Source organism: Euprymna scolopes, chromosome 18 (genome assembly GCF_053919585.1).
Source record: "Euprymna scolopes isolate OS-2025 chromosome 18, ASM5391958v1, whole genome shotgun sequence".
Lineage (NCBI taxonomy): Eukaryota > Metazoa > Mollusca > Cephalopoda > Sepiida > Sepiolidae > Euprymna > Euprymna scolopes.
Genome location: NC_136499.1, coordinates 127,074,721 through 127,102,234, shown reverse-complemented (window position 1 = coordinate 127,102,234; position 27,514 = coordinate 127,074,721). Strand labels below are relative to the sequence as shown.

The 27,514-nt window shown below is 30.9% G+C and overlaps 1 protein-coding gene across 3 annotated transcripts; it reads right to left on the bottom strand.

Annotated features, from left to right (window-relative positions):
• Positions 1-164: 164 nt before the first annotated feature.
• Positions 165-22,226, bottom strand: LOC145297814 (guanine nucleotide-binding protein subunit beta). Of its 3 annotated transcripts, XM_080144126.1 has the most exons (10): positions 21,586-22,226; positions 21,093-21,542; positions 16,182-16,261; positions 12,334-12,479; positions 6,058-6,121; positions 5,634-5,863; positions 4,881-5,010; positions 2,312-2,383; positions 2,010-2,226; positions 165-663 (listed from the first exon to the last, which is right to left on the bottom strand). In XM_080144126.1, the coding sequence occupies exons 3-10, from the start codon at positions 16,239-16,241 to the stop codon at positions 557-559; spliced, it is 1,026 nt and encodes a 341-aa protein (XP_080000252.1). In that variant the 5' UTR covers positions 16,242-16,261; positions 21,093-21,542; positions 21,586-22,226; the 3' UTR covers positions 165-556. The 3 variants fall into 3 exon arrangements, with proteins under 3 accessions (XP_080000252.1, XP_080000251.1, XP_080000253.1); XM_080144125.1 differs by having other exon boundaries at positions 21,093-22,204; XM_080144127.1 differs by lacking the exons at positions 21,093-21,542; positions 21,586-22,226 and adding an exon at positions 16,367-17,185.
• Positions 22,227-27,514: the final 5,288 nt, after the last annotated feature.

Sequence of the window (27,514 nt, the reverse complement as noted above, 5' to 3'; positions counted from 1 at the left end):
TTATTCTTCTTGCATACAAATGTTTGATCGGATAGTACACTTAAGGATCCTGCAGAAATATTGGATCAGGTAAGGTGCTATGTGGGAGCACTTGCCAGATTTCGGCCAATCCAACCAAAAACCTTACCCAAAGAAACTATTTTTGTTGCCTTTTTTAACTGATGTTTCCTTTTGTTGTAATACATAGAGATGTATAAATTGTCAATAGCTTTAAGAAGGCATACTAGACAGTTTTGCAAATGGGAAGAAGCAATGTCTATGAATCATGCAGAATAACGTAGCAAGACGTTGGATGCAAATAGAGAGATGATCAGGAGAGAGAGAGAGAATAGTGGAGAGAGAGAGAACTGTTTTATTTTTTTTTTCTTTTGTTGTTTTGAAAAGTTTGAATGAGTTCCATTAAGCATTTGTTAGAAAAGTTCGGTGCCAACTGACCTACACTGAAGATGGCCTGCGCACACACATTTGAAATATGGAGGAACTTGTTTGCAGGTCGTGGGCTCTCTTAGAAACAGTGCAGAAGCAGAATACGATGAGACTTGAAACATCAAATACATTAATTCCAGATCTTGAGAAAACTGTCCCATGAGCCTGTTGCTACTGCCATGCCATCTTCTGTAACACCCAAGCAGCTCACCCTGTTGTCATGGCCGGCCAAAACACCTGTGAGGGGGGAAAAAAAAAGAAAAATCAATAAGGATTGAAAGATTTCTGATAAAAAATTAAAAGACTAAATTATACCAATATGATAAATGGGAACACATTTTGCATTAAATTTATCAACTAGAATCCAAATTTAATTTCATAATTTCTGAAGAAAAAAAAAAAAATGTCAAAACATTAGATTCTAACAAAGCGTAACGAGCATGTGTATATTTAATATTAAATCAAATCATTCAATTTTAATACTGAAGAATGTTATCAAATTAACATATAAAAGATTAACTCATTTCCAATATAATGAATGGAAATGAAAAGTTTCAACATGTAGAACAGTTGAGATAGTTGGGTTAGTTGGCAAAAGAAAATATGGGAGAAAAGGATACATTTGATAGAAAAAAAGGATAAAGACCTGGCCAGAGATTTGGAAGTCAATTTCTAAAAGCCATCCAACTAATATGGACATATAAACTTAATATGAAGAATAAAATCTAACAGATTACAAAATAAAAATTCAGTCAGCACTGATCTATGAACATTTGAAATTAGAGTAACACTGAAAAATATTCTTGATAAAAGTAAATGAAATCAACATACTGACTTAATGCCACCCTTTTCATTTGCCGCAATCAGACATGATACAACTTGTAAAAAAATTCTGAGGTTTTTTTAGATGACGGCTAATTATTCATATTGTATGAATCTGAATATTGTTCTCGTTTTATTTGTGAAATATTTTGGTTGGATTGGCCTTCAACCGTCCTCAGGCATGTTGGTAGCTTGGAAACGGCCAAATTGTCCGAGGACGATTGAAGACCAAACCGACCGAAAGATTGCATAAATAACACTGTAAAGATGAGAACAATAGTTTGATCGATACAGTATAAACTTGTAAACAGTTCCTTTTTTATTTTTAATATTATTAAAAATGACAAGTGGCATAAATATTGCTCAGAATTTAACATGAAAAATAAAAATTCATGATTATATGATAAGATTAGAAACTGGTTTATAGTCTAGATGCATTTTAAATCATTTTTACTATAACAATGTTCACTGATGCTTTTTGAAGAGCTACAACAAATTTGGTACAAAAATCCAAAAGATTTTGTTATAAAACCAAACAAAATCAGCAAGACAACCACTTGGAATTAAAAATTCAATGTGACAAAATGTTTAAAAATATTCCATAATTCAAGTATTAGATATGGTTTTTATAATGCAGTTACAACTGCGAGCAAAACAGTAAGGAGGAGGGAGCAAATACAAGACTAAGCATTAAAGAATTTCCATTCTTACAAAGATATACCAAAGCTTATATTTACAAATTTATAAGAAAAAAATCTTACCAGCTCGTTCCTGTTTGAGGACATCCCATACATTACAGTTGAAATCATCATAGCCACCAAGTAAAAGACGACCACTCTTAGAAAAGGCAACTGAAGTGATACCACATATAATATTATCGTGTGAATACATTCCGATTTCTTGATCTGCACGGATATCGAACAATCTGCAGGTTGCATCATCGGAGCCAGTTGCAAAGGCAAAGCCGTTAGGAAAGTACTAGAAAGAAACCGATTTCATTAAGAAAATAAAGAGAAAAAAATTGGAAAAAGTGAAAAGTGGTGAAAATAAGAGTTTTACTTACTGTTATGGCATTAATATCCGATTCATGGCCTGTGAAGGTCTGCTTACAGATTCCATCACGGATGTCAAAAAGCTAAAACGAAAATACAAAATTTAATGTAATAAAAATTACCTCCCCATTTCACTCAATTTTTAAAGAAAAACAGTTGAAATCTTATCAGGTACAGTGTAAAATAAAAAAATAAACAAAAAGGTATGAACTTGCACCCTCCCTTCTCAATTACAAGTAAAATAACCTTTTCTTCAGTAGATAGCAAACCCATAAGGATTGATTTGACTTTAAAAATATGGAGATCAAAAATTAAATATTTAACTCGCTTCAGTAGAAAATATTTAAAAGGTGGAAGAAAAAAAAAAAATTAAGTTAAACTTAGCTTTACAAATTTAAAACGGAACTTATGGTTTGAGATCTAACTTATATACCCCTCCCCCCTCTCGAAATGTAAGTTTACAATTAATATGCACAAATCATTTAAAGAGAGGAAGAAACAAAGAAATGGAGAGCTATACTTTGTAAACTTTCTCTGAAAAGAAATCAAGTTCAATAAAAATTCAATCTGAGACAAAATGTTAACATCTTGTTTTTTTTTCAAATTTCTTTTAAAATTGATATGGCCTTTTACATTCAACTAAAAATATTTCTATTTAAATAAAATTTAGTCTATGAATAGTTTGTTAGAATTACAAGATTTTCCAATTTTTTTTTTTTTTTATTTCATTGCCGCTAGACTTTTCAGTATTATTCCATGGAATCATTTTTGGAAGAGACAATATTTATGTACAAAGGTGTTGATTTGCAGAAAATATTGGCTTTAAAGGATTAAAGAGAAAAATGTTTTACAATGATATAGTTTATAAGAATTAAGTTTTTATTTTTAATTTTTGTTAGTCATATGCAACAAGAGAAAGCGAAGGATAGAATGAGCCAAGACAATTTTTTAAATAACAACAAGTAACTGTAACAAGTAATTTTGCTTTTACAAAAAAGAAAAACAGAAAACCCATTCTGTGGTTTAGTAGTTAGCATTAAGGAACCTGAATGTTTTTGGACTGTTTTTGTGTTAATTTTTTTAAAAATAATATTGAAATATATTCTTATTTCCATTTCTTATTTATGAAGATAAATTTTAAATTAAAAAAAATCCAAAAGTATTTATACAATTTTGTTTACCATTCCATAAGATGAAAGAATTTCAAAGAATTATTCATATTTCCAAATTATATTAAAAAGAACTTCCGCTAATTCATTTATTTCTAAATTTAAGATTTGAAAACAGATTCAAAAGTTAGGATGTAATTTGCTTGAGACATTATGCACAGCAAGTTAAATCTTGAAGCAGCAACAATGGAATTTGATTGCGAACATTAATACAAGATTAAGTAAATCAGTGAAATTACAAGATTCAACAATTCGATTTTGATTTATTGACAGGACCGGTTGAACCAAGACAGAATAGTTTTATATTCTTTAAAATTTCAAGGTAAACCTTTTCGGAAAGAAATTACTATCCAATCACAGTATTTTCACTCGAACAAGACTAGAGTCTGAGCCCATACATTGCTATGGAATCGGAGCTGCTTAAAATTAGCTGACCAACATTAACTCAAGTGATACAATCACAATAGTGTTAATAAGCGATAGTTTTAAAGATGGCCAACGATACATTATAAACACACAAAGTTTTGCTGCATCACAACTCTTCAGTTAGGCTAGCTAAATGCTTCAAAGATCAAAACTCAAGTTTAGTCTAGTTAAACAGTACTTCTAACCATTCAGCCGAGTTACTATATATATATATATATATATATTTCCCCAAAACCTCTGGCCTTGATGGAGGGGAGACTAAAACTGGCTGTTACGGTTTCAAATGAACTGAAATAACAGCAGGGGGAGACTTGATTCTAAATATTTCTCATGTTATATCTCCTCTTTTTTGAAAATAAGGTACAATTATGAATATATCCAGTATCAAATCTTTGTATACTGTGAAATTTACTTCATGTATAAAAACCAAAGAGGGGAGATATAACATGAAAAATATTTGGAATGAAGCCTCCCCTTGCTGTTATTTAAGATCATTTGAAACTATAGCAGCAAGTTTTAGTCTCCCCTATATCAAGGCCAGAGGTTTTGGAGAAAATCAGATATTTTGTAATTCACATGCAAAACTAGAAAAACATTTTGTGGCTGTAAAAAGGTGCCAAAAATAGACCCTGGATGATTCCCTTAATGTGCGACCTTCAGTTTTGCTTCTTTGGGATTTGCTTGGTTGTTTCCCCTGTGACTTTCCTAGGCCACTAATATATAAACAAACTTTTAGCCCTTAAAAACAGGAAAAATTTAGTTTGACTTAGAATGGGTGCTTTATGCCAAATATTAATATTAAATTTGTGCTCATTTTTGCATTAAACACTAATCTGCATCAAATGGATACCATAATACTTTGTTGCACCTTATAAAAGATCCATACAAAATTTCAGACAGATGGACCCAATACTTTCTGAAAAAAAGTGGAACAGATCAAATATAAAAATTGGATCCCATAAAGAAAAAGCTGCCTACTGCTTACCTTTGCTGAAGCATCGCAAGCACCAGACACAAATGTCCTCATATCTGGGGCCAAAGAGAGGCTCATCACATCACCTGTGTGGCCACCAAAAGAAGTGATTTGATTCCCTGTTTCTATATTCCACAATGCACTAGAAAAAAAAATTATACAATTATTCATACGAATCCATGGAAAGTCAATTCTCATAAAAAGCTCAAATTTACATGCGCAATATGATGCCTATTATAAACAATTGATAAAAACCTAAATTGTTTTAAAAGGTTTAAATTTATACACATTGTCATAATTAAAATTGGGCACCTGACAGTTTGGGTTTCTAATCAAGAAATGATGCAACCCGTGTATTTAGGGAGAACTTTTTGCAGACATTTCATTGATATTGTGTTTATTCAAATTGTATTTACAACATAAGTTAAATTTTAAGATTGATCTGAGATGCGATACAATGAAATAGTTTCCAGACAAGTGTTTTATTGTATCATAGTTACTGCGTGATAAGATTGCAAGTCGAGAATCAAAATCAAGCTGTAAAAGTAATCAGTAACCTTTGCCGTATGTTATCATCTCTGCTACTAAAGAGAAATTTTAACATTGGTTTACATTGCTAGCTATAGAGAGAAATCAATTTCAAAGAGTAATACTTTAAGCTAAGTGGAAACACTTAAACTAAAGCTAATTTACATGAATAGTAAAAATAATATTCATACAATTCAACAGGGGGAATGTTTGGATTGAAGTGTTCAAAACACGTACCATGTCATATCTCCAGAACTTGTAACTATTTGGTTATCATCTATGAATCGACAACATGACAAATATCCTGTGTGTCCAGGCAATTCACGGCTAACTCTCACATTTCCTTCTCTAGTCTTTAAACTGTAAATGGAGCAAATATTATCCAGACCACCACAGGCTACATAATTTCCTGATGGAGCATAGGCACATGTCATCACCCAACTGGAACGAAGGGGTATTGCATGAACCTGGAAGATTAAGACAATTTATTAAAAATAATTCTCGGTTTCAGAAATTTAAGGAATAATTATTAAATTTAAAATTACAATTCAAAACAATCTCAAAAAATTTCAAAAGGAAAAAAAAAAAAAAAAATGTGTTCCTGTGTATCTGTGAAAAATTATACAATAACAAGTGCCAAAACTTGAACATCGAAACTTACCTTGTTTGTTGTATAACCATCCCATACAATTAATTTACCATCTTGAGAAGCTGATACTAAGTTTCTGAAAGAAAAGTTAAGATTATTTAAGAAAGCCGTCAAAAGTTTAAATGTGAATGCAAACAAATATTTGCAATTTATTGCATGAATTCAGAAGAATGAGTAATGAGGTTGATAATAATCATAAAATTTGTTTTATCAACAGTAAAATCAATAATTTTGAATATTCTAATAAGATGGGAAGGGATAATTTAATTAAGATGTACAACTTACAGAATAAAAAAAAAAAAAAAAAAAGTTCAACTTTTAGTAAGTCGAAACTTCACACTCAAGTTTGATTCTTGCTAATATGATTCCATGTTTTAAATTTCATCTGGATGTTTTTCGTAACTGATTAAAGGTTTATAGAGGATGGAGGAGGAAGTATATATTTGTCAGATTCACCAGATTGTTTTTCAATTAAGATTTCAATTAAGATGTAAAATCTTGAACATTTTACCAATAGCTGAGTTGACCCAAATTCTATTAAAACCGGATGTAAAAAGAAAATTCTGTAGAATCACAGAAATTGTAACAAATGCAATTAGAAACAAAATTGAAAAACTCTACTTACCATTTTCATAAATGATTTTAAATGAAATTTGAAAAAAGGGGAAGGGGTAACCAATTCATGCCTCTGTGACCCTCAAAAGAGAGCTAGAACTTGTATCAATGCAGAGAAGTTGGAGAAAAAGTGATGTAATTGGCAGGGATTCAAAAAGCGTGTGAAAGCATTTAAAAGTCCAAATTTTTGCCAACATTAAATTTTCTTTAAAAATTTATTGGTTCAGGCAAATTCTTAAAAGCAGAAATTCATAACTTGTTTGATTTTATGAAAAGTGTACAAATTTGAAAGCAATGTCAACTTTTGACAAAAAATAAAATTAGGATATATTTTAAATTGTGGTACGAAACATTGTTTAGGTAAACATGGAGATTTGTTATTTAAGTCTTCCCCAGACTTTCTGTACATTGTTAAGATTAAAAGTAATACAGGAGGTGAAAAAGACAATTCTAGTTCATGTATGCCGACTAGAATGTGCATTTTACATTTGACCATGCAGTGAGGTGACCACAAAAAGGGAACAAACTATTGCAATAATCAAATTTGAGGTAAACAGTTAAAATAAAAATGGGATACAATTCAAAAAAGTAGAAATACTAATTATTTAAATGTTAAGAGCAAAGATTAAAAGTTTGCATGTTATTGGACAAAAAAGAAAAGTCTACTTTTAAAAGTGAGAAGCATTTGGATTGCTTAAAACAGAAGCTGACTCAGTTTTTTTTTTTTTTTTAAAACAATCCTGAAAGATTAACATTGCTTCAAGGGGGGCACTTAAAGGCCCATTACTCAGGAGTTTTAAAACATTAAGTGCTAAATTTCTAAAGAGTGCAATAATTGAGATAGCAAAAAGTGTACAGCAATCATGCAAGGAATACAGAGACAATACAGTTCTAGCAAACATTGGTTAGAGAAAAATAGATTAATGAAAAAATCTGAAAAAAGAAAAAATAAAGAAAAAAAAAGACCACACAGAAGAGGCTTTTTAAAAATCACAAGTGCAAAATAACAAAACCCAATTACAGAAAACAGACAAAATATAAGACTACAATCAAAAGGCTTTAACATTTTGAATTTAGGCAAACAATCTGTTTCCCCCTCCCCCCATCCAATGTTCTTCTCACAATTGAAGGAGAAAAGCAATCAAAAAGAGAATCAGAAACAGTTGCCATGGTTCCACAGTTTGTGGATACATTTTTTGCCTTTTGCATTGTCTAAGAAACAAAAATAAAAATGAAGAAAAGCTAAAGTCAAGCAAAAAATAAAAATATAAATAAACTGACAAATTATTGGGAATAATATTACCTTCTGTTCTCAAAGCAAGTGGAGAGTGAAAAAAGATAAAAGGAAAATTGGAATTAATAAAATTCAGTTGATAACTACAAGCCTAGCCTTACTCTTGGGATGGGTGAGGAGGGGAGGATTACAAACTGTTGTGGTTTAAAGAAATCCCAACAATGAACAGGAGAAGTGGGTGAGGTGACACTTAACAATGTTACCAGATTTTCCATTAACATAATTTTGATTTAAAGCTAAAAAACATTCTAGCATGTACTTTTTGTTTGGAAGTAAAAAAAAATAAACTCAAAAGGTTTTCTACTTAAAAATCTTTGGCTAAACTATCATACACATACTATTGATTCATATCCAACTTTGTTAAAAGAGTTAATTTTTATCGAATTGAAGTTTTATTGTAATATTTAACAAAATCCTATTAAAAAATAAATTCAAACTTTAGTTTCATCATCCACCTAAATTTAATAAAGGGTGTTATAATGGTTTTTGGGGTCACCTTCCGCACACTCAAAATGAATAGCATGAAATTATTAACCAAGCCAAAACCGATTTCACTAATTTATGAAATGTTTTAAAGATAAAAAAAAAGCCTCATTTTAAAAATTGTGACTAATTCTTTTCAAGAGATTAAGTTTTCCAGATTTCATTTGTTCATCATTCATTCTAAAACATCAACTGCTGTCCAAACTTTAAATCCATTAAATAGTTTGTCTAAATTCTAATCAAATCATGTTTTATTGAATAAAAATTTAACATATCTGCATCAGTGTATAAAAAAAAATTTGCTAAAATATCTTTCATTTTAGTTATTAAAATAAAACTTACATCCTTTGAATATCACTTAAAAAAAAAAAAAAAAAAAAAAAAAAAAAAAGAAAAAGTCAAATGATCTTGGCAACATAAAAGCGATTTAACATTTAGCTTAGCTGTGGAGTCAGGTTTTAGGAGTCATAATGATGCTAGGTGTTTGAGTTGGAGTCTAGCATAAAACCTGTTGACTCCGCAATACTGGTTTTACTAGGTGTATCAGAAACTTTGAAAAATATTGAATAATTCGACCCCGTCTTTCCAAGCTTATAATTAATCTAAAAATGTAATTCAAACCCTATTTTTTTTTTTCAAGGTTTCATTAAAAAAAAAAAAAAAAAAAAAAAAAAAAAAAAAAAAAAAGGCTTACAAGTAAATTTCTAAAAAACTTTGTTTTGAATTAGAATATATTGATTTTTTAAAACTTTGGTGAGTAAATTAATTATTTACTTTTTAATAGACATTTCAAAATAGGGGGCGTGAATAAAAAAAAACGTTTGTCTAAAATATTATATTCGGTTTATTGGAAAGAGCATAAAATTTCACATTGACCCTGAAAATATCGTAAAAATAGAATCAATAGAAAAATTGATAGATTTTTAAAATTGAAAAATACTGAACTCGTAAATTTCATTACTATTTAAAAAAAAATATATTTCTATTACTTTTTATAGAACTTTAATAGTTTATTTTGGAAGTATAATCCATAAAGAAAATAAACCCACTTTTAAAAGAGAAATTACGAGTTTTTTTATATTTTATTCGCAGTTTCGTGTTAGGGGTGTCAAAAATTCTGATACACCTACTGGTTTACATATGCAAAAAAGAAACTAGCTCTACTCTCTCCATTATATATATGCGTAGGATCTACCTGCAAGAATCGAGAACAGAACAGACTTATTGCTCAGAAGCAAATACATATTTTGTGAATTAAAAATTTCCAAGGCACTTTCTTCAATCAAGATTTTATTTATAGTAAAAAAGTGTATGTTAATTTAAAACACTTTACTCAAAACTTTGTACATGCATTTTAATGATTTAATGGATTTGATTGGTTGATTGAAAACATAACTAGCTTGAGGAAATGTACATTAAATATAAGAAAAAGGATGAAATATGTCAAATATTGAGATTTTAAAAATCTATGACCAGTGTAATTTTACTTTAAAAGAGAAACTATAGAAAATAAAAAAGAATGTGAAAAAATAAAATTTTTAAAAACATTGGAAACGAATTCATCTGCCCAGAAGCAGAATTGATCAAGGCATACATTTTCAGCAGCATTTGAAAACGTTCACTCATGCATAATGTATACAGGATTGAGAGCATTATGCAGGAATCAGTTTTAAAAGATCAGGATCAAGTCATTCATCTGTGCACATATTTTTTAACGTTTAATTTTTTTTTTTTTAATCGGAATTAAAAGAATATACGAGCATGACTTAAATATGCCATAAAAACAAAAGAATTTTGTTCACGTCAAGCAAAAGATGCAGACATTCATTAGTTTCATTTAATAAAACATTTAAGATTTGTGAAAATATTTAAAATGTTTGAATATTTGTTCATTTATAAGGAAATTTAACATTCTAAAACTTGAACATAAACAGGTGTAAATGTGTACACAGACAATTACAAATTAACGTATTGGGATAGTTCTGCATAAAATTAATGAAAAATTATTTGAGATAAAAGATGCAATGCTGATTAGGTTTAAAGATGGACGCAAATTCAACGGTTTTAAGTAGAAAAAAAGGGAGCCCACTTAGGATTAGTGAACAATCAGTTTTTGCACATAACACACAAAAGCTGGAATTAGTAGTTTAATGTTTGTACTTCAAATATCAATGTACATATTGAAACTCCCATCTTTCCTTCATGTAATAATCCCATCATCTGAAGTTGTCACAACCGATTTCATTGTGCGAGTACACACACACACACACACACACACACATACATACATTCGCGGAGCTAACAAGGTAATTGAAAGCACTTATTTATAAATTGATAATGCAATATATTTCCATAAAAAATACTTATGGCAAGTAAGCAATACAAAGTTTGTTTAATCTCATTGAGGGAACCCAGACTAAATGGAAAATTTGAAATACTATCAGCAAATATTTTTTCATACAAATAGTTTAACAGCTTTTAACATTTAAGGAAAAATCAGTTTGGTGATCAATGGAAGTGAAGAACTGAGAAATATAGTTTTTATTTCAGAACCATAAAAAAAAAAATGTAATGCCAACCATATTTAATCGCAGTAAAATGCAAAGGATCGAGAGAGCATGGGCAACTGGAAAGCAATGAAATGTTGCAAGAGGGTAATCTGCATCATTACTTGAAAGCTGTGTGTTGGAGAATTGCACAGAAGATGTGGAAACAGTGGAAACAGCACAAAAGCTAAGTGTTCTGATAATTGCACAATCACATTTGAGAGGTTGCAAAAAAAGATCTAGGCAATTCAAGCTTTGGCGAGAAAGACTCGTCAAAGTGGCAATTATGAAGAAAGTGCTGAACAAATATCTTTGATATTTGTTCAGCAAAAATCAACTAATTACTCAACAAAAAGAATTACCTTACAGAAACTCTTTAACAAGGTTAAAATAGCCAGTTAAAAAAGATATCCTGGTTTTGCTCAGGACAAGTTGAAGAGATGGATAACCGAGATGGTCTTTGAGTTTCCAACAAAGGTCACGTTGCCCTTGCATTTTAAGGGAACGAATGCAGATAATGAATTGTTGTCCATTGTTGTTGGACGGAAAGAGTTGCGGTACAGCCATACATGTGGCAACAGAACCGTTTTACACTAAGAAAAAAACAAAAAAGTATCCATCTTAAGACCCCCCCCCCCCCCCAACTGGATTGCAACTCGATGAATCGATGCGTGGAATTATTGACAAGGATGAGTTAGGATTAAAAAAAAACACTGAATGCTGTCAATTCAGGTCACGTTTAAAGGCCATGATGGATGTTCAGGTGAATTTCTTGCAAGTTATATGTGCGATAAGATCTTCTAAGATTGTCAGCTTGAGAATACAGCAATTACTTTTTAGAAACAAATTTTTTATTATGAAGTTTTCATCCTGGTTAGTCGAACGATAATGGGACAATTAGATTTAAACGAGTCAAAAAAATAAATTTTTGCTTATAAAACCATTTGTTAGTTTAATGAATTCTTTAGAATGAAACAATCGATTATGTGTAGCTCACTTGCCATAAGTAGGTTTACATTAAGCTCTATTCATGTACTGAGCACTATTGAAGTAAATACAAAGAAATGTGTTCATACGTGACAAATGCTTTTGCTGTAATTTCAGTTATAAACAAATTTCAAATTCTTATGGAAATCAAAATAAAGTTTGTTTTTATCAAAAAGGATTTAAAATATAAAACTTAAAATGAATATTTAAATATTTTCCGTTTAAATATTTCCATGCATTATGCCAAATGTAAACAATTGAAATTTTTTTGCAAATCAATTTTTATTGACTTTTCGATATTGCAGTGTTGAAATTAAAATTTAATTTTTGTTAAAGAAAAAAAAAACCAAAAAGGTGCATCACCTTGAATCTGATGCCCAATGCATGGCATATATCTTGGCCAAATGACCCCGAAGTGTCCGCCTTGTTCGCATTTGTATCCTTCCGACAGGTTCCACATTTGCTGTGGCCATTGCTAATGTTGTGTCGGCGGCAGCTTTCCGCGCTTCCTAAAAAACAAATTCATGTTTAACAAAACTTTAATTACACATTAAATTATTGGACTACAAAAAAAAAAAACATTTTTAGAAAGCATTTTAATTTTTATAAAACAACCATGATAAATCAAATTTTCAGAAAATCCTCATTCAAGATTGAAAATTTTATTTCAGAATTTGGTTTAAATATTCAAATAAAATATTTTTTTAACATTTTAGTTTCAAAGCACAAAACTTGACATTTGCTTTGAATTGTTAGTTCAAAATTACTTTTTAAAAATTTACAGCCAATTTTGGAATCAAAATGGCTATGTATTTACTTGTGTGACACTTGGAATTTCATTTAAAACAAAAATGAACCATAATACTTGACTTGAAAAATTTCACAATACACTCAACAAGTCAGCCACTTTCATTTTCTCTTTAGTGAAAAGAGAAGAAAAGGCTGACATGTGTTTTACTTTGTGATTCATTTTACAGGATGAATTTATGGCAATAGAAAATATTGAAACGATTTGGTATTGCCTGATTTATTTTTTATTAAAAATTTTTAATTGGACTTTTTTTTAAATTGACATAAAATATTAAATTTGTAAAAAGTTACAAAACTTGATTTTAGATTCCAACATTTTTTAAGGCTTTCAAATTCCTTGAAATTTTGAAATGTCAAATTTTTCCAACTATTTTTACAAAAATGACTAAGAACTGAAATGCATTCTGGTAAATTTAATTTCGCATTTAAAAAATAGGTACTTATACAGAAAAGTTACTGTGCTGGAATAACATTTAGAAAGCCATTCTTAACATGAATGTTTTCTAACTAGTCTGTACTTTCATCTAACAATTTAAAACGTAATCCTACCAAAAAAAAAATAAAGTCAGAAAATTAATTTTAATAAAAAACACATTCAGTTTTTTTTTTAACCTGAAATTTAATATTTTCCAATCACATTTTGACAAAACTAATTTATTCGAATGATGTGATCTCCAACCTTCTTCAGTTGCTAGGTATGGGCAAAAATGTTGATAAAATAGGGGGACAGTTTTGAAAGCTGATTTATAATTTTTGTAGGTTTCTGACTACTTTTTGATTGTATTCGAAAGATAAAAAACTAAGGTTTGTTTACAAAAACAAGAAATATTTGTACATTGTGAAAAAAAGTTAAAAATTGTTTTCACGACGAGCTAACCAATTCAGCTAAATTTTGTTGTAAAAATCCTTTAAAAAGGTAGTTTTCTGTGTCTATTTCAAAAGGCAATTAGTAAAGTCTTAAGATATTGAAATAAAAGCATTTTAGCTCACAAAAGCTAGAATCACGACAAACGGAAGTTTTGTAAACATGGATTTTGTACGAAAGCCCAAATTTCAGACAATCGAAAGGCTGTCTGAAAATGACGTCAGGTAATTAAAGGGAGATAGGGAGTGTTGATCTTTTTTCTCCCAGATGTGCATCCATACATTCTTATCGTGAACGTTTGTCTAATTTGTGCAATTTTTTTAAATTAGTATATTTTATGTTCCTGCTTTTATATTAAAAAATTTCATTTTTCAAGATTATATAAAAACTATATTACGCTGAAAGTTTCACATTGATTCAAGGAAAATATTAGAATTTTACATAAAAATTATGCAAAAAAAAGTCTTAAAAAATAGAAATATTTTTTGCATAAAAATATTAAATAAAAAAAAATGCTTAATTCAATGCTAATATCGGTAGTTTGAGAAATTTTTATTCAAGTTGTACGGAATTCATAATTACAGGCTTTTTTTTTGGTAATATTTTTTGAAAAAAAATTTTACAATGCTTTTTCATGCAGATTTTTTTTTTACTGAAAAGCATAAGTTTTAAACACAATTTGGTACTCATTGGACGTTCAGTTCCTTGGCGACCAGCAGAAAAATTTAGGTTAAATGTTTACTTTAACTACAACAGAACACCGACCAATAAAATTTGGTTTTCAGGGTCGCTGACAATTTTCAATTATAAAACTTGTACAACATTTAACAGGTGCTTCTGCAGTTTAATTTACCGTTTTTCCGTAAGTAACGCGCCGACATATACACCGACACCACCCGTCCCTCAATGTAAACAGAATTTATGAAAAATTAAAGTTCCTGTTCCAAAAAAATAAAAAATGCTTTTGTAAATTGCTCAAGAAAACTTAATTTTTTTAGATCAATAAAAAAAAAAAAAAAGCATCAAAAACTGCACAACACAGAAAAATGAAAACTATTTTAAATGTCCGCTAAAAAATTCTTCCGCGATGTGACAAGTCACCTTACTCGCTCGCGAACGCATCATGTAAGAATAGCATAAACAATAGCGATGAGTTGGCACAAAATAGTGCGAGGGTTCAGGGGTTAATACCATGCAAACGGTAAATTTGCGACAGATTCGTTGTCAGCGACCCCGAAAACCAAATTTTAAAGTAAACATTTAACCATTAAATTTTTCTGCTGGTCGCCATGGAACTCAACGCCCATGGAGTACCAAGATATATTTTGGTTTAATAAAATACATTTCTACTAAGAATTAAAAACGAGTTCATTTCGTGATTATTTGATAAATACACAAAATTTCATAAAAATTGATTTCCGTCTTTTTGTGATTTTTTTTAAGTAAAAAGGGGGGGGGGTCAATTCATTTTACACAATTTATGAGTTGCATAATTTTGTTCAACTCCGTTGTTTAACAAAAAATATGGAAATTAATGACACCCCCCACCCCCCCATTACGGTTTTGATCAAAATTTCATTTTTTTTTTTCAGAAAAAAAAAAAAAAATTGATTCACATGAAGGTCGGAGGTCAGATCGGTCGAAACAGGTGCTAGTTAAGATAAAGTCAACAAATTGATTTTTTTTATTGTCATGTCGAAAATAGTAATATATCAAAAATTCATAGAACAACTGCTATTGTTTTTCTTTCGCTGTAGATTACAAATGGCGGAATCCATGGCGATAAGGGAGATAAGTATGTTCCCATGTAATTGCAATCTTCAAGGTGTTCACATCTAGGGAAAAAGCAATTTCCCAATTTTCCGTAAAAATTACTTTTAACTATAAAAAAATTTTCTACACGAATTTTCCTAATTTTTGGATATATAACTATTTTCGACATATTTTCAAAACACTTAAAAAATCGGTGTCTCGCTTTTATTTAAAAAAAAAAAACACCAAAACAAAAATAGTTGAAATATTTTCATGTGAAAAAAAAAAAAAAAAATGGCGCTGAAAATTTTTTAAATATTTTTTGTAGATTTTTTTTTTTAAACGAAAACCGGGTATTGGGGGGGGGGGTGATGAGATATTTTGTTCCTATTTACAATGCCTCCCCACGGGACAGAGTTAGACACCAGGGTCGTTTTTTAATGTGGAGAAAAGGAACAAAAATAAAAATTGTCTCAGTCGTGAAGGATTTTTCCTCGACTGACAGAAAACAAGAAATAGAAGTGTAGCATCTGAAGAACAGATACTACACTTTGATCTTGTCCCGAAGGCCATATTTTGTTGCATCAAATGTGAAATTTTGTAGTTTCAAAAACAATAATCCATTATGAAATCCATTTGGTAATCCAATATTGAAGTTTTTTTGCATTCAAATCCAGAAACATGAAATTAAAAAATGTCCAAAATTTTCAGATTGTAGTCGAGTTTTTCTCCAGTTTTTTTCTTGGTTGCTGTAAAAAAAAAAAAAAAAAAAAAAAAGTCTTACCCTAATTTGATTTTTCAATTGTTCGGTCTCCTGCCGTAAAGCCTCGAGTTCGCTCGTCATGGTTGCGATTTTGTTATTTGCTGAAATTAAAAAAATGAAAATATTTTTTATATATAAAAACTAAAAATTTGATGAAACGCAAAAGATGCTAAAAAGATGAAGCATTTGTTGTTGGATGTTTTTACCTGATGCAAAAAAAGATGAAAACACAAGAAGGAAGAAGTGTTTTGTGCTTAACAGAGGATGAACGTTAAAAACCTAATTGCAAGAAACGAGACTTTTCTTCCTCCTTTCCCCCTCCCCTTCAAATTAGAGAGAGATGGAGAGAGAGATGGAGAGAGAGATGGAGAGAGAGATGAGGGGGGTGATGGGATGGAGGATGAGGATGGTGGTGTTTGAAAGGCTTAAATAGTATTAGTAGAGTTGGTTGGTTCCTGCTAAGTTTAGCCCATAACAGATCAGGACGAAGTTAAATCCGATCCACTCTCACCAAATGGTAAGACAGCCACTCCCTTCTCGTGATTTAAGCCGATATTAACCTTATTAAGAGAAAAGAGAGAATAACCCAATTTGTGTTTTTTTTTATGATTGTTTTTACGAGGATAAAAAAAAACATCAATAAGAAATTTGTTTTAAACTAAAAACAAAAACACGAATCGTTTAAAATCTGGAATGTTTACAAAAAAAAAAAAAAAACTGACATAATAGTTGCACTTTTAATAAAATTGAAATCAAGTTGGAGGTCACGGTTCGGGTTAGGATCAAAGTATAGTATCCGCTCTGCTCAAAGAGACCATACACCCAGGCATTATCTTTTAGCCAAGTGGATGCACGAATCAGTATGAGGGGCGACGAGACTATATATAGATAGATTTTGTTGCTATTCCAGTTTTTTTTCGGGAGAGGAGAGAGGAAGGGATACTCACCCACCCCTAAAAATAGTATCTAACTTTGTCCTCGTGGGGAGAGGAAAGTAAATAAGGGACAACATTCAATATGGATCTGATGTGTGTGGTGAAAGGAGGGGGAATTGTCAAACCTCGATTCGAGAAGGAGGAGGAGGAGGAGGAGGAAGTGATGAAAAATGAAATCAAAATTAACAAAAATTCACAGAATAAAAAATGTGCAATATATTTATTATACAATGATTTGTTTTTTTTTTATGTAAAGGTTTAAATAGAAGTTGCACATTCGATAAAATTATTTTCACAAATTACGGTACAGGTGCACAGAGAGTGATCCGGACGTAAATAACGTTATTTAAAAAGCCATTCTTAACATGGGGAGGGGAGGGTGTTTTGTACCTATTCTATACTTCAACCTTACAATTGAATAAAAAAAAAAAACTTTAATTAAACTTGGAAATACGATTTAAAAAAATAGCGCGGATCACTCTCTGCATTAGCACCCAAATTACAGTTGATAAAGGGCAGATGACTGTGCGAAATATTTAGAATTATTTGCTTTTTTTATTTATCAAAATGTTGAGAAATGTTTTGTATAAGAAACAAATATTTAATTACATAAACTCAAAAAGGTGTGGGGGGGGCGATAGTAATTTTATACACAAAAAATCTGACATCAAAAAGTCAACATTTGCAATTCAACCAAAATGTCGGCATTCTATCTTCAAAAGAAAAAGTAGATGTTTTTAGTAGTGATTTTGTGTGTGTGTGTGTGTATATATATATATATATATATATATAGAGAGAGAGAGATTTTGTGTGTGTGTATATATATATATAAAAATAAAATGAAAATTACAATTAGTGTTTCCTTTTCAGATTAAATGTTTTAAACTCATTTCAAAGTTTTTTTTTAACATTTTATTAACTGTTTGCTCACATATATATATATATATATATATATATATATATATATATATATACTCTGCCAACAGAATCGAACGATAAAATGAAAATAACAATTAAATTGCCACAGAATAAAAAGATTGGAAATGGGTGTGTCCGAAGGTGAATAAATTTTATGATGGAAAAAAGCAAATTTTTTAAAAAGTCATGGAACAAAAAAAAAAAATGTTAGAATTTAAAAAGTTTATTTAAAAAAAATTGTACTTGTGTAAAATATGGACAGTGTTATACTTTTTATTTTGATAGGATTTTCAAGTTAAATTCAATATTTTTATTTTGTTAAATTGTTAGGTGAAAGTACAGAGTAGTTATAAAACTACTCACTGCAATGTTAAGAATGGCTTTCTAAATAAAATTTCAGAACGAGTGCTTATGCACTTATGTTACCGCACTATTTTAAAAAAAATGTTTTCAAATTAAAGTTTTACGCTATTTTTTAACTGTAAGGTGAAAGCACAGAATAATGACAAAACTTCTTCCCCATGTTAAGAATAGCTTTCTAAAAATGTTATTTCAGCACGGTAACAAGTGCACTCCAGAGTGCCACTCCACTCCACAAGTACCTCAGTACGATCCGTATTCTGCATAATCACCAAAAATATTAAAATCATAATTAAAAAAAAAAATATTGAAATATTTTAATTCTTATATATTTTAAAAATTGGCCGAATTTAAAGACCCCCCCCAAAAAAAAAAAAATGCGTGTGTGTTGGGGGGGGGGGGTTAGTGTAAAATTGCTGAGCAGATGTCAACACAAAAAATGGTCATCTTTAAAATGTCTATCGTTAAATGATTGTATATTTCGTTAAAATAAAAGCGAAAAACTAAAAAAGGTCGTTTATTCTAGCAGTTTTTCGAATAATAATGAAGAGTTGTTGCGGCGTGATTAGAAATTCTAGCCCATCTCGCCATGTTTGATGCAACCAAAAAAAAACTCAGATTCGCAAAACAATTTTACCATTTTATTTCAACCATTAACAATTTAGATTTTTATCAAACTTTTGACCATATTTTTATTTCATTCTTAATATCAAGGGTAATTCGATAAAAATGGAGGAATTTGAAGAATTTTTATCATGAACAACTGCCACCATTAAATTACCAACCCTATAGTAGTAGTGACACCATTTATTATTATTAATAAAAACTAAAACGAATGCAATTAGATTTAAGTTACATTAAAAACATTTTTTTTTTACGTATGTTTAAAAAAAATATACACAAAAACCGTAATATATTGAAATAACCATCTTTTCAATCGTTTAAATTTAAGATATTTTAGGAGTGAAACTTATGGTTTTTATAGAAGTGATAAAATATATTCAGATAAGCATATTTTAGACTTTCACACACACACATATACATATATATATATATATATATATATATAACATTTGTACGAGGTTTTCAGTTTCCAAAATTCGATTTTACACTTCAATTCGATTTTTAAAACTTAAACATTGCAAAAGATAAAACCGCAAAAGATGGTAGATCCAAACCTAAAACACTGATATATATATATATATTCTACATAGATGTATATAATTGAAATGAATCCAAATCTTTAATATTTTTTTTTTATTTCTTAAACTGAATTATAATTTTTAAAACTTCATAGGGATTTTAGGAGGCTAAAAGCGTACGAAAAATTCTGCATCAATTTATAAAAATACTTTTCTTTTAAAGATAGTATTGGCATATATATATATATATATATATATATATAATCTTTGAGGGAATTAGACATTGAGTCTAAAGAGCAGAGTTTATTTTAATGTACTAGTAAATTATTATTAAAAGAAAACAGTGCTAATTGTACTAATATATATATATATATAAATATATAAAACATGATTTTCATTTACATGTTCTTAAAAAGAGCAAAAAGATCGAAACGTCTTAAGGCTTCAAAAAAAAAAAAAAAAAAAAATTGAGAAACGTCAGTTTTCATTAAGTAGGAAAAAAAATGGCAGCTTAAAAAGACGGAAATTTTAAAAGGTCTTAAATGCGATTTCCCTTGTTTGAAAAACATTTTGGCATTTAACAGGAATAAAACAAAATACATTCTTTTTAACTGAACACATTTTGAAACGTTTTCTATTATTTGTAGTTTTAAAGTGTACAGTTTGCCAAAGGTGTAGAATAGTTCATTCGTATAAATAGAAAAAAAAGGTCGCCATTTTTATATTTATAGAATTAAATTATATTTCAAAATGCAAACAAATGTTCATATTGAGAAACTGTTTTTCTTTTTACAAATTAAATTGTTGTGCATGTTAGATTATTTACAACTAATTAAAACGTATTTTTATTTATTTACTTTACATTGAAATAAGCAAAACAAAATACAGACTTCTCTTAAAATAAATAATTACATCTTGAATTGCATTGCAATTTTAACGTTGCTTAATTTTATTTCGACAAAAAGCAAAAAAAAAAAAAAAAAAAATTAGGATAAAAAAATGTTTTTAAAAAAGAATTTGGGACGCTAAAAACGTACATGATTTTTATTTGCATATTTTTTTTTCAACTTCGAGAAAAAAAAAAAAAAAGATGCATTTAATAAATTTATAATTTTTAAGCAAGCAGGAAAAGAACAAAACACTCAAAAAAAAAAAAACCCAGAAACGAAAGCTGTTTTTTTTTTTTTTTCCTCTTTCCGCCATTCTCGCTGGTTCGCCATTAAAGAGACAGACATGTCACAAAAATGGAGGATCAGACCAGACAACACTAGCAAACGTATTTTAAAAAGGAAACCCAAACGAATGACCAAAAATTAAATACAGTTCAACAACCCCATTCTTTAAACAGACATTTCTCAGTGATTTTTTTCCTCCCCAGAGTTTAACGAATAACAAAAAAAAAATAAAAATCGACATGAACGTTCAAGTAAGGAACGCCATTCAACAGTGATCCCCGACTTTATGTCCACCTCGACCGGCCAGTTTTCAAACGAACGAAAAAAACAATTCATGAATTCAAAAAAGACAGCATTTCGTTTTTTCTTATCCATTTTTCGGGCATTGATTTTCGTACTTACCCCCTAATTAAAGAATAATATATAAAGAAATCCAAAGTTTTTTAAACAAACAAAGCGTTAGCTGTAGGTTCCTATTTCCTGATCATGGAGCATGAGTAACACTAGAACTCATAGCATGTAAGTAACGTGTGTGTGTGTGTGCGTATACGCGTGCGTGTGTGTATGGTGTTGTTGCTTTCTTTCGTTTTCTTTCTCGCTCGAGCGTGCCGCTACTTTTCTTCTTCCTTTTCCCTTTTTTCTTTCTCTTCTCTTCTTCTACTGCTTTTCCTTCTCCTTCTCGCCGGGGTGCGGTGCCCTTGCTTTCCAGAATAGCAGCCCCGTAGAAGAAGAACAGCGAGTGAGCATGCGCAGAAGTAGTGGCCTGCTGCTGACGTCCACCCAACCTCATTAACATATCACACACACACACACACACACACACACACACACACACACACACACACACACACACTCTCTCTCTCTCTTTCTCTCTCTCATTTACTCACACACACACTCTCTCTCTCTCTCTCTCTTTCGTACGCACCCTTCTCCTTCTATATATCTCTTTATCCCTCTCTATTTCCCCTCTGTCTATCTATGTATAACTGTTACCCTCTCTCAATATTTTTTATTCAGAACTAAACCTCTCGCTCGTTCTCTCACTTCCCCTCTGTCTATCCATCTCACACTTCCCCCTCTATCTATCTATGTATATCTCTATCACTCACTCCGTCCTCTGTCTATATATATTAAGCTCATACTACTACTCAGTACCAAATCTTTTTCTTACTCGCTCTCTCTTTTCCTTCCCCTCTCTCTAGCTATGTATCTCTTTATTACTCACTCCCTTTTTGCCTGTCTCTCTATCACATAGTACTAAACATTCACAGAGTGATCTCCACCCCCCCTCTCTCTCTCTCTCACATAAATAAATAAGCTGGGAAAATACGTACAGCATGTATCATGAATATTAGCTTTTCTAATTGCAATTAATCAACATGTTTCATGATGGAGTATGATCTTTTCGGCTAGGAACAAAGTGTAAGATCTGCTCTGATGCTGCAATTAGTCTATTCGGTGAACTAGTCCTTCTAGATTGAGGCAATTACATCACACACACATACATATGTCTGTCTGTCTTTCTCTCTCTCTCTCTCTCTCTATATATATATATATATATATATATATATGTCTGTCTGTTTCTCTCTATCTATCTATCTATATATATATATATATATATATATATATATATATAACTACTTCATTTACTCACATAAAATTAATATACGAAAGTAAAAATTTATTTACTTCAAAAGTGCTCAATACGTAGGTAGAGCTAGTTAATAAGTTATAAAATATATATGGCGATTAAGCTACACTGAATATTCCGCGTTTCATCTACTCTAAGACTCTTCAGAAGAGTCCTAGAGTGGATGAAACGCTGAATATTCAGTGTAGCTTAATTGCCATATATATTTTATAACTTACTGTATATATATATATATATATATATATATATATATATATATATATATATATATATATATATATGACAATGATCTTGCATCACGATGCCATAAATGTAATCCTCTGTGGGCAGGTCGTGCACATGGACAAGGAGATGTGCACTAACCCTAAGTCCCAGTGGTTACACTTATAACTTTGTCTAATGTGGAACTTCTCAAAATGTAACCCGATACTTACTGGTTGCTAGAAATTACTGCTCTGATGCCTAGTGCACACAAAACGTTGACTGACCGCTTGTTGTCCGACATTGTGGTTGAGTCCCTTCTTCGTAGATGCTGACATGCCACTTCTCTTAAGCTGCAGCTCGGATATCAGCTTTCAGGGTAAATCTGAAATCAAGTGGGTTACTCAAAAAATCAACAAGAAATCAATAATTAGGAAAATCATCGATCATTTTCTTAAGAAAATTAATTATTTGCATAAAAAATTTCAGATACAGTTTGTGAAAAGAATTACTTAAACAATTCAGGGTTTTATTCGAATTTAAGAACACGTGAAGCATGCATGGTCCCCCGTGAGTGCACAGTGAACGAGGCATAAAAAAAAGTTCAGCATTTGCCCCCCCCCCCTTTTAGCCCCAAAACTCCCCAGGGGACGTCAAATTCTGGTGAAAATGGACAACCAGTGCAGTTTTAGGTCTTAACATATGTAAATTTGAGTTCTACACCATGCAAAAAAAGAAATGACTTAGTCCATCATTTGCGCCCCCCCCCAATTAGCCCCGACAGTTTTCATATTTAAATTTGAGTTCAGCACTATGCAAAACTGCTAAATAGACATACACAGAAAATTTTGGACAAATATAGTAAAATAGTCCAAAAAATGGAGTGTTTTTATTAGCCCTAAAAGAACCTCTTGGGCACACACAAGAGTTATTGCAAAGTATAGACAAACAAAATTATATAGAAATTAGTTAGTTACAACTTTTCAGAAAGTTTTATAAAAATCCAAGGTATTAATTTTTTTAATAAGCACAAAAGTGTAAATTTTAGCCATTTTAATTCAAAAGGCACACGTAGGTGGGCAACCGGAGTTTTCCCGGAAAATCGATTCTGTTACTTTTTTACTCATATCATGTTTAATGTTTGTGCAAAATTTAAAAAAATTCCAAATCGTAGTTATTGAGAAAACTGCGGACAGACGAACAGACGAATGGACAAGGGTGAATTTACAGGTCCACCCTCCTTTTGTCGGGTGAGGGGGCAACAAACTAATGTTTTTTGGATGCTGGATTTTCATCTTAATTCGATTTTTGGTGTAAGGTTTCAGACAAGGTTTATATTTGTGTCAGCAATGGAAGGTTTTACTTAAAAAAGAATAAAAATAAAATAGGATAGTTAAAAGAATCGCTTTATCATTGGAAAATAGTCATAATTTTTCTGATTCCGATACCGATAATTTTTCTGATTTTTCCGATCCCCAATTCCAGTTCTGATTAATCATACTAACATTAATATATATATATATATATATATATATATATATATATATATATATATATATATCCTTTTTCTCCCTTTTTCCCCATTTCTTGCTTTCTTAATTTCATTGAATCCCTATAAACTGTCATTAACTGTTAAATGACTTCATATTGTTTGCTTTCTTTTATGCATTAACCTGTAAAGTTTATTGTATATTTTGCAAGCCTCTTTCCTCTGATGAGAAGAATTGCATTGTTCGAAACTCTATGGAATAAGGGTTTTCTTGTTTTATTTGAATTCCTTGTCGAATAATTAAAATTTTGTATACCTTCCTTACAGGTTTATAAAGTTTTTTGAAAATTTGAATAAATTTTCAATATCAAGATTTTTATTTTATATATATATATATATAATAAATGACAAAAAGTTATATTCCAAAATTCATGATGTTGGCCATCTTATAATTTATTCCTTTAAATCAGTTGATTTATACAATTCTTGACAGTATCTGTTTCGTAGCACAAAATCAATCACTTAATTATTATATCAATCAGTGAATCTATTATGCCCTTAACTCATCAGAAGGGCATAATAGATTCACTGATTGATATAATAATTAAAAACGGTAATAAATATATATATATATATATATATATATATATATATATATATATATACAGGGTGACCCAAAAAAACAGAGGACATTCAATTGTTGTTCTGAGCATTTTACAGTCAGCAGAGAAAAAAAGGCCAAAGACCCTAGTGTTTTGATGTGATGTTTTGAATATAATAAACTAGTTATGACCAAAGTTTCATTTTATTCGGACAAAACACTAAGAAACGTGGCCTAATTAGAGTTGGGGCCCGTTTTTTGGGTCACTCTGTATAAATATATATATATATATATATATATATATATATATATATATATATATATTAGTGTTTCGATGATCAATCAAAATTGGAAAAATCAGAACTTTCGAGGTATTGGAATTGGTATCGGAATCGAGAAAATTTGAATCTCATCTCCGATTCCAAATCGATTATTTTATTTTTTCAAGCAACAAATCTCTAATTGAATATTGAGGAAGTTTAATAGAATCGGAATTAGTGATTGTATCTGTTGTGGTAGGATCCACCTAATTAGCATATGTGGAGTGTCAACTATATAAATTTAGTTGATACCGTAAAGACGGGAGAGACCAAACGAGAGACTCAGCGAGAGACTCAGAGAGACACAAGATCGAGAGTCGACGACTACCCAGTCGACACCTTCTCCAGGGACGGTCTCCTCATGACTATATCAATGAACTCTACGTAAATATTGTATAAACTTTTTTGCTTTCAATATATTTATTCTTTTTTACTTTTGTGTTGTAGTTATTTATTTCCATGTGTTCAGTTGAGTTTCGACAGTATCAGAATGAGGAAAAATTTTGGAATCGCCCCATCACAAATATGTGTGTGTGTGTGTGTGTGTGTGGGTGTGTTGATGATTACATTGAAAATATCTTTAATATATACCGATTGTGAAAGATTTTTAAAAAAATCAATAAAAATAAAACAATAAAAATAAAACAGCACAAAAATTTAAAGTACAATCTATTTTATCCTTTGTGGTTCCAGAGCATATAGATAAGAAAATGGTTCGCTTGATTCCAAAGACAATTTTTTTATGTTTATAATTTGTTTACTATTTTCTTGAGGTTTAAATTAAAGATCTTTTTCGTTCACAACTAAAATGCCAATAAAATTATGTCTTTACTGCATGTTTGAATTGTTTACTCCCCAGACATCAACCCCAAAGTTCAAGAAAAAAGCATTCTTTTAAAACAATTTACAATAGGTAGCCAATCCGAAGAAGTCCCGAGACGAAGAGCAAAGTTGCTTCTCACGTGAAGACAAAAAAGTATATACTAGAATTCTAAAATATCTAGTACCATACTTTGGAGTGATTGCACCAACTAGCTAAAAGTGCTCTTTTAGCAACCATGCATGTAAAGAGCACTTTTTTTTAGTTGGCGCAAAGTATGGTATGTTTTATGAAGTGATTCCGATTTCTGATTGGTTGGTAGCAAATCATGGTTCCATTTGATTGGTCAGCTCCTATCACTCCTGTTTGTAAATACAGGGTGGAACGATAAATTTGTCGCCCTAAAGAAAACAACACTACAGCTTTATTTTAAAACTTTTATTGAAAAAATCAATTCAGGTAACTTGATTAACATTATCAATAATTTCCCCCACTCTTTATCTGTGCCTAAACCTAAACGTAGATTCCATGAACAAAGCTTCTTTCTTAGAACTGCACACCTGTGGAACTCTCTTCCATTTGCCTGCTTTCCAGCTGACTCCAATATGGTCGTCTTCAAGTCCAAAGTAAACAAGTTCTTGATGAGCTGTCCTATTAAGTAATCCAATTTACCAAATTTCCACTACTAACGGTTACTACGATATTGTCCCATTGACTACTGTACACTCATTTATCCTTATACTCGAGTGGCCTCTGGGCCTTGATAAGTGGTGACTCTTTTGTAAAAAGAAAAATAAATAAATAAACTCACTATCCACCCCTCCACGCCATACAAAATCCTCCAGCATATAGCATAGCAAAAGACTTGCAGAGTTCTTTCCTGTGTGAAGACGAAAAGTTATGCACAGAAATTCTTAAGAAATTCGGTATCTTTTATGAAGTGATTCCGGTTTCTGATTGGTTGGTAGCAAAGCATAGTTCCATCTGATTGGTCAGTTCTTATCACCCATGTTTATAAATAGAGGGTGGAATGATAAAGTGTCACCCTAAAGAAAACAACACTGTCACTTTATTTTAAAACTTTTATTGAAAAAATCAATTCCGGAAACTTTACTATGTGGTAGAGCTGACATCTATTCATTGTAGCCATCTTCAACTGTAATCACCGCCTTGATACAGGTTCAGGACTGGGCGTATGCCTTTTCCACAAGCACCTGTGGGAGTTCGATGAATACTTGGTGGATGGCGGCGATCAGGCTAGCTTTGGTGTTGTGGGAGGTCATGTTGGTGATGTTCTCAATATATGATCAAACGAAGTAGTTCAGTGAGTTCAGGTTGGAGGAGAGAAGATCACAAAGTCGTAGCACTCCTTCTGAAGCCAAGCTGAGGTCTCTTTGAACTTGTGGGCTGGCGCTGAGTCCTGCTGCCACACCCAGGGTCTGCCAGTGACTACCTGATTGCACCAGGGGATCAGTATACTCTTCAGCACATCCAAGTATACTTTGGTGTTGACGATGAAGTCAAATTCGAAGATGTGGGTAGCATGATGTGGCCCTCACTTGAAATCACACCAAAGACCATAACCATGGCCGTAAATTTTGTTTTCATCACTATGTGCACATTCATGTTATTTGTGGCAATCCAGCTATGCATTTTGAGGGTGCTGGCAATGGTCCTGTTGTCATAACTTGGATCAGTAGAGAGCATGAGTTGTACAGTGGCGCATCTCCGATCTCACTCGT

Bases quoted from the DNA above. Each gene is read 5' to 3' on its own strand.
- LOC145297814 (XM_080144126.1), bottom strand. From the start codon at position 16,241: ATGACGAGCGAACTCGAGGCTTTACGGCAGGAGACCGAACAATTGAAA. The intron at 12,480-16,181 runs GTAAGACTTTTT...TTTGTTTTTTAG, and splicing joins AATTGAAAAATCAAATTAGG to GAAGCGCGGAAAGCTGCCGC. The intron at 664-2,009 runs GTAAGATTTTTT...CCCCCCTCACAG, and splicing joins CCTCAAACAGGAACGAGCTG to GTGTTTTGGCCGGCCATGAC.